At 38.6% G+C, this 16,888-nt stretch overlaps 1 protein-coding gene across 1 annotated transcript; it reads left to right on the forward strand.

The window, feature by feature from the left end:
- The first annotated feature begins 5,516 nt into the window (after nucleotides 1-5,516).
- Nucleotides 5,517-15,350, forward strand: LOC145867013 (uncharacterized). Its single transcript, XM_082971057.1, has 2 exons — nucleotides 5,517-6,097; nucleotides 11,285-15,350. Exons 1-2 carry the CDS (start codon nucleotides 5,743-5,745, stop codon nucleotides 12,862-12,864), a joined length of 1,935 nt encoding a protein of 644 aa, XP_082827183.1. The 5' UTR covers nucleotides 5,517-5,742; the 3' UTR covers nucleotides 12,865-15,350.
- The last annotated feature ends 1,538 nt before the right edge of the window (nucleotides 15,351-16,888 follow it).

The raw sequence follows: 16,888 nt of genomic DNA on the forward strand, positions 1-16,888 counted from the left end.
CAGACGGAACCCTTCTGTGGTAACAGACAGGGGAGATTTGTAATCAAATCTAATTCCCAGGAATGGGGTTCATATGAACCACAGAGACTGTGTGGGATAATAACATGGCCGTGTCCAACCCTGCTTGTTCCCTCGACTCCGCTACCAACCACCAATCTCCAACAGGGCCCTTAACCTGTATCACTAGACACCTCATAGTGAGCTACAGGTAGGAATCAGCAATGAATCCCAATAATGAGACACCTCTGGGGAGGGGTGTCAGCAACATTTAAATAATATATATAGTGTTTTATGATAAACCGTTTTTACAAATCTGTCAAGACACCAACTTAGACTTTACCGATTTTGATGTGATATTTAAATATTGTGTGAAATTACTCTGAATTGATATGAAAGTACCGCAATTTATGTTTCTAGAAACGTATCGCAATTGAGAATCGATTCACATTTAGATGGATTATTTGACTATTTTAGCTGCCAGAGCCAGTCTACCACTGAAAATAACATACAGTCCTTGGACCTTGAGGAGTAACGGGGGCAGCAATCAGCAGTAGAAACAATAACAAAGCGTACTCCCTGCCCGTTTCGGTAAAAAGCTGAGGGATGGGGCTGGAGAAATGTAACCATCCATGATATCAACATTCTAGTTTTAACCATGTTTTGAGGATATACAATGTTTGTTATATTTACTGACAAACATTGGAGTAAATAAAAGCTTATATTTTGGGTTCTGATGGGGTTCGACAGTTGAACTAAGCTCATGAGGCATTTATAAGTGAATTCTTCAAGAAACAGATGGGTACATATCATTAATGTATAAGTCCCCAAATGGATGTAACAACTGCTGATTGCCACTTTAAGAGAACATATTGGGCTAATCTAATAGGAGATATTGAGGACTACAGTATTTCAGGCATTGTCATTGGATGCATTTGATCAATTGTTAACGTTTTGTTGATGGTCCACTCTTGATGTTCTACACGTTACAGTGAAGCTTCAGCCATTCCTACAGAACAACATTAAAGTGTAGAACCCCTTTACTGCATATTGGTTCAACGACTGCAGAGACGGTACTTACTGGTGTTAAACAGATCTCCAACCTCCTCTTCTTCCTCCAATGTGACAGTAATCTCCCCCTCCTCCTCTTTCACTCCAAAAACGACATCCTCCTCTTCTTCCTCTTCTTTTACTGTAACATCCTCCTCCTCTTTCACTCTGAACGTGTCTTCCTCTTCTTTTACTGTAACATCCTCCTCCTCTTTCACTAGAGCTTCTTTCTCCGTCCAGCAGACCTCCTCTTCTTTAGCAGGAGGAGAGTAGCTTAGTGAACTCATGGTCGGAGATGTTAGCATTAGCGACTAGCCTAGTTCTAAGCTAACTTAGCAAACCAGCTAGCTGACAAACAACGTAAATATATAATTAAATGGGCCAACAAGTACATACGACAGAAGTGTGTTTAATACACAGCGACTAATATACACCAAAACAGTGTAAAGAGCGTGAATGTTGTAGCTATGTTTGCTAGAAAGCTACCGAGGTGTCTGACTAGCTGTTGTTGTTGAAGGAGCGTCCCGTCCACTAGATTATACGTCACACTGGCAGCATCGCCTGAACCTAAAAGACGCACATCGCCATCTGCTGACTGGACTGGGCAACGCAGTTGAGGAACCAAACGTTTATTTTTCATTTATTTCATAAAAGTTGAATATTATATTAAGTCGTTCAAAGAGAAGCATGTGTTGATTGATTCGTTTTTAATGAGTGAGAATTTAAAACAAACTTTACACCCACTACATATTTTCATTGAACCATACTTCTGACATGGATCATTTTGACCCCAGAGGCATATCTTTTATCATAGCCAAAATGTGATTTATTCAATTCTTCCAATTTTTCATGACTTTGTCAATCACCTGGTTCTTAATAAATCTATATCATGGTTTAGTGTTTCTGTATCAATATGGACTTTTAACAAATTCAAATCCTTTGGAGTCATTTTAACTCCAGCCAAAAGCACCTTTGATAAATAGTATGTTTATTTCAAATCAAAATCACATACATGTGTTTAGCAGATGTTATTGCGGGTGTAGTGAAATGCTTGTGTTTCTAGCTCTGACAGTGCAGTAATATCTAACAATTAATATCTAACAATATCACAACATATACCCAATAAACACAAATCTAAGTATTTGAATCTAGGTTTCTCTGTAGACATGATCAATCCCAGCAGAGGGTGGAGGGGCTCCTGTATCAGTGGTTTTGACCAGATAGACACATGCAGACACACAGTATAGTGCCTCCCATGTACTCTCCTATGATTGGACTTTTCTATATCACATATCACATGACAGTGTATAAAGGTTCATTTGATTTGATCATGTACAAAACTGCGGTAGAAAAGTAAAGTATTCAGACCCCTTCACATTTTCCACATTTTGATACGTTACAGCCTTATTCTAAAATGTAATATTTTTTCCCCCTCATCAATCTACACACAATAGCCCATAATGTCATCACAATACCCCATAATGACATCACAATAGCCCATAATGACATCACAATACCCCATAATGATATCACAATACCCCATAATGACATCACAATACCCCATAATAACAAAGTGAAAACAGGTTTTTAGAGATTTTTGCAAATGTATTTACTTAGGTATTCAGTCCTATTGCTATGAGACTCGAAATTGAGCTCAGATGCATCCTGATTCCATTGATCATCCTTGAGATGATGCATCCTTGAGATGTTTCTACAACTTGATTGGAGTCCAGTTGTGGTAAATGCAATTGATTGGACATGATTTGAAAGGCACACATCTGTCTATGTAAGGTCCCACAGTTGACAGTGCATGTCAGAGCAAAAACCAAGCCATGAGGTCCAAAGGAATTGTCCATAGAGCTCTGAGACAGGATTGTGTCAAGGCACAGATCTTGTGAAGCGTACCAAAAAATGTATTCAGCATTGAAGGTCCCCAAGAACAAAGATGCCTCCATCATTCTTAAATGGAAGAAGTTTGGAACCACCAAGACTCTTCCTAGAGCCGGCCGCCCGGCCAAACTGAGAAATCGTAGAAGGGCCTTGGTCAGGGAGGTGAACAAGAACCCGATGTTCACTCTGACAGAGCTCCAGAGTTCCTCTGTGGAGATGGGAGAACCTTCCAGAAGGACAACCATCTCTGCAGCACTCCACCAATCAGGCCTTAATGTAGCAATGATTCAATTGTCAAAATGTATTTCAATGGACAATTCAGTGAACTGTTCTGTGAAAGGTGTTGGCTAGAGATGACATGCAGGAGCTCGCAGGGATTTGTAGTCTTGCATGTCGTCTACTTTGATGCCAATTAGCATTTTAGATTCCAAGAGTAAAGAGACACAAATATATTGATAAAGTATTTGTATTTATTATGGATCCCCATTAGTTCCTGCCAAGGCAGCAGCTACTCTTCCTGGGTTTTTATTAAGGATCTCCATTAGTTCCTGCCAAGGCAGCAGCTACTCTTCCTGGGGTTTATTATGGATCCCCATTATTTCCTGTCAAGGCAGCAGCTACTCTTCCTGGGGTTTATTATGGATCCCCATTATTTCCTGTCAAGGCAGCAGCTACTCTTCCTAGGGTTTATTATGGATCCCCATTAGTTCCTGTCAAGTAAGAAGTATGGTTAGGGAGTGTGCCAGCCTGCCTGAACCACCCCTTTCAAGCAAAAGGTATAAATGATGGGTTATGAACTAACAGGTATAAATGATGGGTAATGAATTAACAGGTATAAATGATGGGTTATGAATTAACAGGTATAAATGATGGGTTATGAATTAACAGGTATAAATGATGGGTTATAAATGATGGGTTATGAACTAACAGGTATAAATGATGGGTTATGAATTAACAGGTATAAATGATGGGTTATGAATTAACAGGTATAAATTATGGGTTATGAATTAACAGGTATAAATGATGGGTTATGAACTAACAGGTATAAATGATGGGTTATGAATTAACAGGTATAAATGATGGGTTATGAATTAACACATCCCCTGCGAGCCCAGGCATTTCAATACATTCAGGATTTCTTACGGTCCATGTGCAATGTATATGGTTATCTCTGTCTCTCTCTCCATCTCTTCTTTAACAAGCAGCCATGTTGTTGTCATTCCACTAGGGACCTGTTTTCAGCATTTTAAGTCTGCAGTCAATAACCGGTGTACTGGAATTATCCCTCTACAGTTAGGAGCACTCCCTTTAAGAGTGTGCTCCTAATCTCAGCTCGTTACCTGTATAAAAGACACCTGGGAGCCAGAAATCTTTCTGATTGAGAGGGGGTCAAATACTTATTTCCCTCACTAAAATGCAAATCAATTTATAACATTTTTGACATGCATTTTTCTGGATTTTTTTGTTGTTATTCTGTCTCTCACTGCTCAAATAAACCTACTATTAAAATTATAGACTGATTATTTCTTTGTAAGTGGGCAAATGTACAAAATCAGCAGGGGATCAAATACTTTTTCCCCCCACTGTACATCTACATGATGTATTGTTACACCATGTAGGAGCAGTATAGACCTAGTCTGTTCATTATATACATCTACATGATGTATTGTTACACCATGTAGGAGCAGTATAGACCTAGTCTGTTCATTATATACATCTACATGATGTATTGTTACACCAAAAAAAAGGGAAATTATATTATTTTATACTAATACAATTGCTCAGAGAAAGAGATTTAGTTTAACATGTAATTCTCAAAAGGCAGGGGTCTGAATTATTGCTACCCATGTTTTCAATACTCCAGCACCCTCCGCTTGGGAGGATAATGACACTGAAATGTTTAATGACATTGGAGAACACATTGGGTGGTATCTTAGACCATTCCTCCATACAGAATCTCTCCAGGTCCTTGATTTATTTAGTCTGTCTTATGGACTGCCCTGTTCAATTCAAACCACAGGTTTTCAATGGAGTTCAAGTCCGAAGACTGAGTTGGCCATAGAACATTTTTGATTTTGTGCCCAATTTACAGTTTCTTTGTTTTGCTGGAAGACCCACTTATGGCCAAGTTTCAGCCTCCTAGCAGAGAGGTAACCAGGTTTTGGGCTAAAATATCCTGGTAGTGGTTAAAGTTGATTTATTTTATACATTTTTGCTCATCTTTATCAAGGGTATTAATAACTAGGTGCTTATTTTGATATCTTGTTTTTTGACTGAGTCAGAAATACAGATGTGGAGTAGATGTAGAGTTTGTTTTAAATTCTCATAAAAAACTGAACTAATCAAACAACACTTGTTGCTCTTTGTACGTGTTGATATAATATTCATATTTAATGGAGAGGAAAAACGTTTCCCTAAACTGCTTTATAATATTATAATTCAATGAAGAAGAATAAAAATAGTTTTCCCTCCTCAACTGCGTTTCCTCCCTCCAGACAGCAGATGGCGATATGTGTCTTTCAGGCGATGTTTCTAGTGTGACGTATAATCTAGTGGACGGAACTCTTCTTCAACAACTGCAGCCACCTCGGTAGCTCGCTAGGCGACAAAGTCTGAACATTCAAGCTGTTTGGACAATTTCGTGGTTTAATTGCCACTGTGATTTAAACATACTTATTTGGAAACAACTAGCTACACCATTTAATTTAATATTTACGTTGTAAGTCAACTAGCTGGCTGGTTAAGTTAGCACTAGTCTAGTCGCTAATGCTAACTAGCTATTATCTCTAGCTAACATCTCCGACCATGAGTTCACTAAGCTACTCTCCTCCTGTTAAAGAAGCGGAGGTCTGCTGGACGGAGAAAGAAGCTCTGGTGAAAGAGGAGGAGGAGGAGGAAGAGGAGGCTGTTACAATACAAAAACAAGTAGAGGGTGAGGCTGTTACCGTGAAAGAAGAAGAAGAGAAAGACGTTTCAGTGAAAGAAGAGGAGGATATTACTGTGAAAGAAGAGGAGGAAGATGCAGTTTTTGGAGTGGAGGATGACGTGAAAGAAGATGAAGACGTTTTTGGATTGAAGGATGAAGAGGGGGAGATTACTGTCACATTAGAGGAGGACGAAGAAGAGAAGACTGGAGAGCTGATTAACACCAGTAAATACAGTGAGTACTATCTAATAAAACAGGGACATTGATCTGATTAACACCAGTAAATACAGTGAGTACTATCTAATAAAACAGGGACATTGATCTGATTAACACCAGTAAATACAGTGAGTACTATCTAATAAAACAGGGACATTGATCTGATTAACACCAGTAAATACAGTGAGTACTATCTAATAAAACAGGGACATTGATCTCATTAACACCAGTAAATACAGTGAGTACTATCTAATAAAACAGGGACATTGATCTGATTAACACCAGTAAATACAGTGAGTACTATCTAATAAAACAGGGACATTGATCTGATTAACACCAGTAAATACAGTGAGTACTATCTAATAAAACAGGGACATTGATCTGATTAACACCAGTAAATACAGTGAGTACTATCTAATAAAACAGGGACATTGATCTGATTAACACCAGTAAATACAGTGAGTACTATCTAATAAAACAGGGACATTGATCTGATTAACACCAGTAAATACAGTGAGTACTATCTAATAAAACAGGGACATTGATCTGATTAACACCAGTAAATACAGTGAGTACTATCTAATAAAACAGGGACATTGATCTCATTAACACCAGTAAATACAGTGAGTACTATCTAATAAAACAGGGACATTGATCTGATTAACACCAGTAAATACAGTGAGTACTATCTAATAAAACAGGGACATTGATCTGATTAACACCAGTAAATACAGTGAGTACTATCTAATAAAACAGGGACATTGATCTGATTAACACCAGTAAATACAGTGAGTACTATCTAATAAAACAGGGACATTGATCTGATTAACACCAGTAAATACAGTGAGTACTATCTAATAAAACAGGGACATTGATCTGATTAACACCAGTAAATACAGTGAGTACTATCTAATAAAACAGGGACATTGATCTGATTAACACCAGTAAATACAGTGAGTACTATCTAATAAAACAGGGACATTGATCTGGTTAACACCAGTAAATACAGTGAGTACTATCTTATAAAACAGGGACATTGATCTGATTAACACCAGTAAATACAGTGAGTACTATCTAATAAAACAGGGACATTGATCTGATTAACACCAGTAAATACAGTGAGTACTATCTAATAAAACAGGGACATTGATCTGATTCACACCAGTAAATACAGTGAGTACTATCTAATAAAACAGGGACATTGATCTGATTAACACCAGTAAATACAGTGAGTACTATCTAATAAAACAGGGACATTGATCTGATTAACACCAGTAAATACAGTGAGTACTATCTAATAAAACAGGGACATTGATCTGATTAACACCAGTAAATACAGTGAGTACTATCTAATAAAACAGGGACATTGATCTGATTAACACCAGTAAATACAGTGAGTACTATCTAATAAAACAGGGACATTGTTCTGGTTAACACCAGTAAATACAGTGAGTACTATCTTATAAAACAGGGACACAAACTCTGCAGTTGTTGAACTAATGTGTGATTTTTAAAAGGGCATTCTACACTCAAATATGTTTTTGTACTGTATGAATTGTTCATGACGTCCTCCAGGGATTTTTTAACTTTTCCTGTTGAAAAGTGATATAAATACAGTAAAGTATAAACACACTAATGGGAAACAAATAAATGTTTTGAGCAAAATAGTGTTTTTTTAACAACTGCAAACTAGAAGGAGTGAGTGATGTCATAGTAAGGCCTCCAAGGAGTTGGCTTGATGGGAAGTCATGATGTCATCCAATAGGAGACTGATCTTCATGTGAATATTCATTATTCTTTTTAAAATCCTTCCTGTTCTGTCAAGTTGTTTGTTGATCATTGCTAGAAAGCCGTTTTCAAGTCTTGCCATTGACTTTCAAGATGATTTAAGTCCAAACTGTAACTAGGCCACTCAGGAACATTCAATGTCATCTTGGTAAGCTCCTCCAGTGTAGATTTGGCCTTGTGGTTTAGGTTATTGTCCTGTTAGGACGGTTTTCTGTATTCAGATCTCTGAAATGCTCTCTACCTACGTAACATTTAGTGTCTCCTTATGTTACGCTGGCAAAACAGTTTTTATGGGCACAGAAATCCTAAATAATTTCAGAGTTTGCTAAATCCAATGGTTCTAACCGAGAGTCACCTTAACTTTATTGACAACACCCAAATAGATACTGTCATTAACGTCGTTCTTCAATAATTACACATAATACTTAATACTGTAGCTGTTTAGTTACAGTCACATGTTCAACTATCATCAGCTGATCCAGGAAATCATTTTCTGAATGACAGTCACATGACAAACATCATGACATGCAACAACAACCAAAGTGCTTCTTCATTCATTACTCTGGTAAAGACAGTTATGCCGTGCTCCACGTTGGATCCAACATCCCAAACAAATGTATGTTTATAAAGTGTTATTGTCTGCTTGATTTACAGTAGGGTCTTGTTAGTCTGTTTGGACACAGAGATACTTAGCTCATAATGTGTAGAGAACTGTTCCTTGATGGATAGGCTATTGTTCAGGACATTTAGAATGACAACACATTACAGAGTAGCCTAGTGGGATTATTCACAAAATTATCTGGTGATCAGGTTATGAAATGTCACGACAAAAACATTTTAGTTTCCATGTTTCACCTGAAATATTAAATGATTTATAGTCCTAGGTCTATGTTATTGTTAGGTGAAGTTATGGGTCTTACAGTTGGTCTATGTTATTGTTAGGTGAAGTTATGGGCCAATTTGTTAAACACTTAGTGTACAAACCCTCATTGTCAGGCTGATGGCAAAGCCAAAGAGCATTTTACTGGTTGAAGTGTTTTTTAAGTATAAAGCAGTTGATATGCGACAATAACACAAACATATTAAGCAGGTGATTCAAGCGAGTCTTACAATTATAATCCATATTTAATGTGAAATGCACTCATAAGCAACCTGTAAATGGAGGCTATATTTGCTGTCAGCCTATGAGAACTCCCCTGAGTTTTCCCCCACGGTGGTGAATTAGTGAATAGACACAGAGCTTAATGTGAGTTTCCTTGAGTAGCACTCCTGATCTTGTGCTGTATTATTCAGAATACATTGTGAAAACTAAAATCTTTGCTCACTATTTTTTGCTCCAGGCATATATACTACATCCATAACTAGTGGTTTCCTCATTACCAGATATACTACATCCATAACTAGTGGTTTCCTCATTACCAGATATACTACATCCATAACTAGTGGTTTCCTCATTAGCAGATATACTACATCCATAACTAGTGGTTTCCTCATTACCAGATATACTACATCCATAACTAGTGGTTTCCTCATTACCAGATATACTACATCCATAACTAGTGGTTTCCTCATTACCAGATATACTACATCCATAACTAGTGGTTTCCTCATTACCAGATATACTACATCCATAACTAGTGGTTTCCTCATTACCAGATATACTACATCTATAACTAGTGGTTTCCTCATTAGCAGATATACTACATCCATAACTAGTGGTTTCCACATTACCAGATATACTACATCCATAACTAGTGGTTTCCTCATTACCAGATATACTACATCCATAACTAGTGGTTTCCTCATTAGCAGATATACTACATCCATAACTAGTGGTTTCCTCATTACCAGATATACTACATCCATAACTAGTGGTTTCCTCATTACCAGATATACTACATCCATAACTAGTGGTTTCCTCATTACCAGATATACTACATCCATAACTAGTGGTTTCCTCATTACCAGATATACTACATCCATAACGAGTGGTTTCCTCATTACCAGATATACTACATCCATAACTAGTGGTTTCCTCATTAGCAGATATACTACATCCATAACTAGTGGTTTCCTCATTAGCAGATATACTACATCCATAACTAGTGGTTTCCTCATTACCAGATATACTACATCCATAACTAGTGGTTTCCTCATTACCAGATATACTACATCCATAACTAGTGGTTTCCTCATTAGCAGATATACTACATCCATAACTAGTGGTTTCCTCATTACCAGATATACTACATCCATAACTAGTGGATTCCTCATTACCAGATATACTACATCCATAACTAGTGGTTTCCTCATTAGCAGATATACTACATCCATAACTAGTGGTTTCCTCATTACCAGATATACTACATCCATAACTAGTGGTTTCCTCATTACCAGATATACTACATCCATAACTAGTGGTTTCCTCATTACCAGATATACTACATCCATAACTAGTGGTTTCCTCATTAGCAGATATACTACATCCATAACTAGTGGTTTCCTCATTACCAGATATACTACATCCATAACTAGTGGATTCCTCATTACCAGATATACTACATCCATAACTAGTGGTTTCCTCATTAGCAGATATACTACATCCATAACTAGTGGTTTCCTCATTACCAGATATACTACATCCATAACTAGTGGTTTCCTCATTACCAGATATACTACATCCATAACTAGTGGTTTCCTCATTACCAGATATACTACATCCATAACTAGTGGTTTCCTCATTACCAGATATACTACATCCATAACTAGTGGTTTCCTCATTACCAGATATACTAGTGGTTTCCTCATTACCAGATATACTACATCCATAACTAGTGGTTTCCTCATTACCAGATATACTACATCCATAACTAGTGGTTTCCTCATTACCAGATATACTACATCCATAACTAGTGGTTTCCTCATTACCAGATATACTACATCCATAACTAGTGGTTTCCTCATTACCAGATATACTACATCCATAACTAGTGGTTTCCTCATTAGCAGATATACTACATCCATAACTAGTGGTTTCCTCATTACCAGATATACTACATCCATAACTAGCTGTTTCCTCATTAGCAGGGAGGTGTTTCTGCAATCAAATTGTGTGCGCATTGCCCTCGTGCTGCAATTTTAGCAAACACAGGGCCTATATTGGAAACCAAAAGTCATCTGGCGCACTGCTTAGGATTTCAACAACTTTAATAACTTATTTCTAGTTACTACTAATGTGAAAACAAGACAAAATGTGATTGTTGCTAAGTTAACTGTCTTAATGGTCAAATCATTTAACAGAAGTCAATTGTTGTACAAGTTCATGGGTATGCTCTGGGCATCACCTTTTACCTCAAATAAACAGTGGATTTCTGCTGTCGTGGGCCTTTAACCATCTGTCTGACTTTGTTCTCACAGGAGAGAGACGGGACTATTGTGGATCCTCTGGGGAGCCTCAGCAACATCATGATGCTGATGAGGCAGAGAAGAGTCTCTCCAGATCAGAACTCCTCAAGAAACACCAGCGAGTTCACACAGGAGAGAAATCTCACTGCTGCTCTGACTGTGGGAAAAGATTAAACTCTTCACTAGGCCTTAAAATACATCAAAGAATTCACACAGGAGAGAAATCTTATGGCTGTGATCAATGTGGGAAGAGTTTTACTGACTCTAGCAGTCTGACTCAACACCAGAGAACACACACAGGAGAGAAACCTTATGGCTGTGATCAATGTGGGAAGAGTTTTTGTCAATCTAGCCATCTGACTCAACACCAGAGAACACACACACGAGAGAAACCTTATAGCTGTACTCAATGTGGGAAGAGTTTTGTTACATCTAGCCAGCTCACATTACACCAGAGAACACACACAGGAGAGAAAACTTATTGCTGTGGTCAATGTGGGAAGAGTTTTACTAACTCTAGCAGTCTGACTCTACACCAGAGAAGACACACGGGAGAAAAACCTTATAGCTGTGGTCAATGTGGGAAGAGTTTTGTTCAATCTAGCCATCTGACTCAACACCAGAGAACACACACACGAGAGAAACCTTATAGCTGTGGTCAATGTGGGAAGAGTTTTACTAAATCTAGCAGTCTGACTAAACACCAGAGAATACACACAGGAGAGAAACCGTATAGCTGTGATCAATGTGGAAAGAGTTTTACTAAATCTAGCAGTCTGACTAAACACCAGAGAATACACACAGGAGAAAAATCTTATAGCTGTGGTCAATGTGGGAAGAGTTATGTTAAATATGCACATCTGACTCGACACCAGAGAACACACACAGGAGAAAAACCTTATAGCTGTGGTCAATGTGGGAAGAGTTTTGTTCAATCTAGCCATCTGACTCTACACCAGAGAATACACACAGGAGAGAAATCTTATAGCTGTTGTCAATGTGGAAAGAGTTTTGCTGCATCTGGCAGCCTGACTCGACACCAGAGAACACATACAGGAGAGAAATCTTATAGCTGTTGTCAATGTGGAAAGAGTTTTGCTGCATCTGGCAGTCTGACTCGACACCAGCGAGTACACACAGGAGAGAAACCATTCCACTGTTCAGATTGTGGGAAAAGATTCTCAACTTCACAGAATTTGAAGACGCACCAGAGAACACACACAGGAGAGAAACCTTTTAGCTGTGATCAATGTGGGAAGAGTTTTACTACATCTAGCAGTCTGACTAAACACCAGAGAATACACACAGATGATAAACCTTATAGCTGTGATCAATGTGGGAAGAGTTTTGTTAAATCTACACATCTGACAGTGCACCAGAGAACACACACAGGAGAGAAACCTTATAGCTGTACTCAATGTGGAAAGAGTTTTACTAAATCTAGCAGTCTGACTCTACACCAGAGAATACACACAGGAGAAAAACCTTATAGCTGTGGTCAATGTGGGAAGAGTTTTGTTCAATCTACAGATCTGAGAGTGCACCAGAGAATACACAGAGGAGAGAAACCTCTTAGCTGTGACCATAGATAATCTGATAAAAGATCTCTGATCAAATATTAGAAAATACATTAAGGAGTTGTTTCATGATATCAATGAATTAATGTCACAATGTAGAATGTTTAAACATTGTAGTAGGAGTATTTTAATGATGTCACAATGTAGAACCCTAAACGTTTGTCCCCTGTTCTATTGATTTCAACATGATATGGATATTAGCCTCAGGGGGAAAATCCAGGCTCTGAAATGGAAGAGTTACTATTTATGAGATTTAACAAAAAGTGACTAACACAAAAAGAGTTGTGTTACACTCACCACGTTGGTGACGCACTGGAATCACAATGCAACACTTCAAAATGTAGATAGCTGTTTTCTACAAATTGTCCTCTAACCAGGGATGTACACATTATTCCCAGATTCCGTGTGGTTTTGGAGCTGTTAGTTTTAACAGGACTTGCAACCTCATCTCCCTTCTGTCACACAAATGATTTTAGCGATGAGTTATGACAAATAAGTGTTGTGTTCCTTTGTTTAGGGACCCCTAAATTTAAATGTTTCACTCCAAAATGTAGCTGACTGTCTTCGGCAGGTTGTCCTCTAACCAGTGAGGTAAAATATATCTCCCATTTCCATGTGTTTTTTAGTTGTGTTAGTTTCAACAGCACGTACAACCTGATTTCCCCCCTAATCGATATCAGTGATTTATTGCTACTTGTCAAAACAACAGTGTTTCTGGTGCTTGTGCAGTTTATAAGGTGCTTGTTTTTAAAAAGTAATATGATTATTGTGGCAGATGTTTGTGTATATAGCACATGTTATGTTTAGGTTTTCAATTTATCACAAACTGTTTCTGCATATTGGTTATTGATTTGTACATGTTAAAACTGTGTTTTGACATTGGGGATATCCCACCTAGAAAAATGTAATTGAAAATACTTTGAAAAAAGGACTATGCAACCAAATATTTATTTATGCAACCAACTGACAATTTTTGGTACAATTATATTGACATTGTTGCCCTGCTATTAGAATATCAGGGTTCATTCTCAGATGTGCCAACCCAAATGTACTATAGCATGACATTGGGGACTGGGCCCCGATCCAACAACATGCCTATCTAGTGAACCCTGAGAAGAGAGAGAAGCTCGAAATCAGACATGTCCGTGGTGAGGACAACTTGGTTGCTGATTGTGGGCAGTTAAAAAGTTTTGCGTTAGCCAGTGCGTTGCCATTGATTACAATTTATTTTGACTGGTTTTTTGGCGATGAGTTTTATCTCTTATTCTTTTCTGTATTTTTCATTCCAAGGGGACCAGAGTTCTAGAAGGGGGAAAAAATATAAAAAATCCAGAAGCGTTTTAGGAAGACAAGGTTTTTTTCTTGTTTTTAATTGTTGACATCCAGTAGACACCATGTTTATATTGGTGAAGGTGAAGCATTGTAGTTGATTATAATGTGAAATTGAAGTTGTTTTCTGTTGGTGGTGAGCAAACTTTTAAGGTGTTAGTCTTTGGTTTTTCCATTTTGTTTTGAGGTTTGACTTTAGCACGTCTAGCTCGTTAGCACGTCTAGCTCGTTAGCACGTCTAGCTCGTTAGCACGTCTAGCTCGTTAGCACGTCTAGCTCGTTAGCACGTAGGACGCACTGATTGGTGTCACCTCGTTAGTCAGTATGTGTTACACCTGTGCTGGCTTGTCCATCTCGTTAGTGGGAAGGTGTTTCACCTGAGCTGGTCCAGGTTCTATTTAAGAGTGTCTGGCCCAGTGCTCCAGTTGTCTTGATACATGTGGAGAGTCAACACCTTTAGTTGCTCCACCTTTTTGGTTTGCTTCCTGTCTTTAAGTTTGGTGTGGGTTTTTCTTTTGTTTGCCTCTTCTTGGGCAGATTTAGTGGGTCTCATGGTGGGTGTCTTTTAGGTCCCAGTTGTTGTTACTCGTCAACTTTCAGTGGACACTGAGAGCAAAATTGCAAGATTATGTTATAATACTTTTATTGCATCAAATGGTTGTTTTATGCAACAGATTAGAGGGTTCTTAGAACTATTGTGTCTGTGTTCTACTGAGGATGGGCCTCTGGGAGAAAACACTGACAGGAGATTTACAATGTCTTTTGGGTGATAAAACCTAAAGAGACTGCATTCCAGAGCATGAGATAATGTTTCTGTTCTATATGGTACCAGGGAGAGATGACCCCAGGGCCAGACCCTGGTCTCTACACAAAGAGTACTGTTTTTACAGCAGATACTGTCTGCTGAGAATTATAAGTATCTTTCATACAAATCTTAACCTTGTGACCCGTTCTATACATCTGTTGTTGGTCATGTAGGTTAAAAGGGGTGTATCTTGGCTATAAAAGACCATTGTACTTTTGTATTGTGGCTCTCAACGAATCATCTGGGGGTGATTCATCGACCAGCCATCATTATCGTAGAGCACTCAATTGATTCACTTTATATGTGTGTTGTATTGACCTGCTCCCTTATTATTAAGTGAATAAAGATTGAGTTTTAGTATAACTCTGACTTGTGTGATAAGTTTGTCTCATTTGATATGAAAGAAATTAACCACCACATTTGGCGATGGGGATGTGAATCTTCACTTGGTGACTGCTCCTGATGACCTGGGTAAATGGTGCAGTTTTTAGAAAATCCTCTGAGTGTGTATTTCTGTGTGAGGGGCACCTTGGAGGCGTAAACAGGGCCGAGGCAGTAGGCTCTGAGTGTGTAGTATTGTACATGTAACGTTATGCCCCCTTGTGAGTTAATAGTATTGCATGCTGTAGCAGGCTATATAAAGAGGAAGACCTCCATTGACGATTCAGTTCGTTGTAACATCTGGTCTGGACAGGTCACTGTCCTTAGTTAGTTAGTTAGTTAGTTAACGAAGCTAACGTTAGCTAGTTCATTATCACAAAAGTGAGAACTGCTCTTGATTGGAAACTTACATTAATGAGTGTAAAGCCATGTTGGCTTTATGGAAACGATATACAATATATGGGAAAGAATATAGTTGAGGAAATAATCCAAACCTAGTTGTGCCTAGTTAGGACATAACGTTAGCTAGCTAGCTAACGGTACTGTACTGTAGCTCATACAACGCCGACGGTCAAACCCGGCTTTCTAATATTAACGTTAATTAACTATAGTAACGTTATGGAAGATATTCACAGAAAACTATCATTGTCTTCGTTATTCATTATTAGTATGTTATATTATTATAATACATTATTTCGAGACATATTCAGAGCCAAACATCAACCCAACATAACCTTTTTAACTGTTGTCCCATCCAAACTTGTCACCATCGTTTTCAGTTGTAATTGCGAAGTTCCCGGAAGAAGTCCAGCAACAACGGAGGTTCCTCGATGAACCCACCTTCTAACAAGTTCTTTGAAGAACCTTTTGGGGCTGTTTTTCATTGACCAAGAACCCTACGGTTCTTAGGGGATCTGAGAACAACTCCAGTTGAACCCTTCATTTTTAGAGTGTAGTCGGCTCTATTTACTCTCAGATTCAAACATGATGATTAGTATCAACGATCAAGTCAGCTCCAATACAGTATGAGGTGAGACGGTGAACTGATGTTGAACTGGGCAGTCAGCTGCTGCTGCTCCAATACAGTATGAGGTGAGACGGTGAACTGATGTTGAACTGGGCAGTCAGCTGCTGCTGCTCCAATACAGTATGAGGTGAGACGGTGAACTGATGTTGAACTGGGCAGTCAGCTGCTGCTGCTCCAATACAGTATGAGGTGAGACGGTGAACTGATGTTGAACTGGGCAGTCAGCTGCTGCTGCTCCAATACAGTATGAGGTGAGACGTGAACTGATGTTGAACCGGGCAGTCAGCTGCTGCTGCTCCAATACAGTATGAGGTGAGACGGTGAATATGTACATGTAGGTAGAGTTATTAAAGTGACTATGCATAGATGATAACAGAGAGTGGGGGGGGGGGGGGGGCTTCCTCTGACACCGCCTGGTAAAGAGGTCCTGGATGGCAGGAAGCTTGGCCCCAGTGATGTACTGGGCTGTACGCACTACCCTCTGTAGTGCCTTGCGG

The sequence above is a fragment of the Salmo salar genome, unplaced genomic scaffold (genome assembly GCF_965601325.2).
Source record: "Salmo salar unplaced genomic scaffold, fSalSal1 ptg000152l, whole genome shotgun sequence".
NCBI classification, from domain to species: Eukaryota; Metazoa; Chordata; class Actinopteri; order Salmoniformes; family Salmonidae; genus Salmo; species Salmo salar.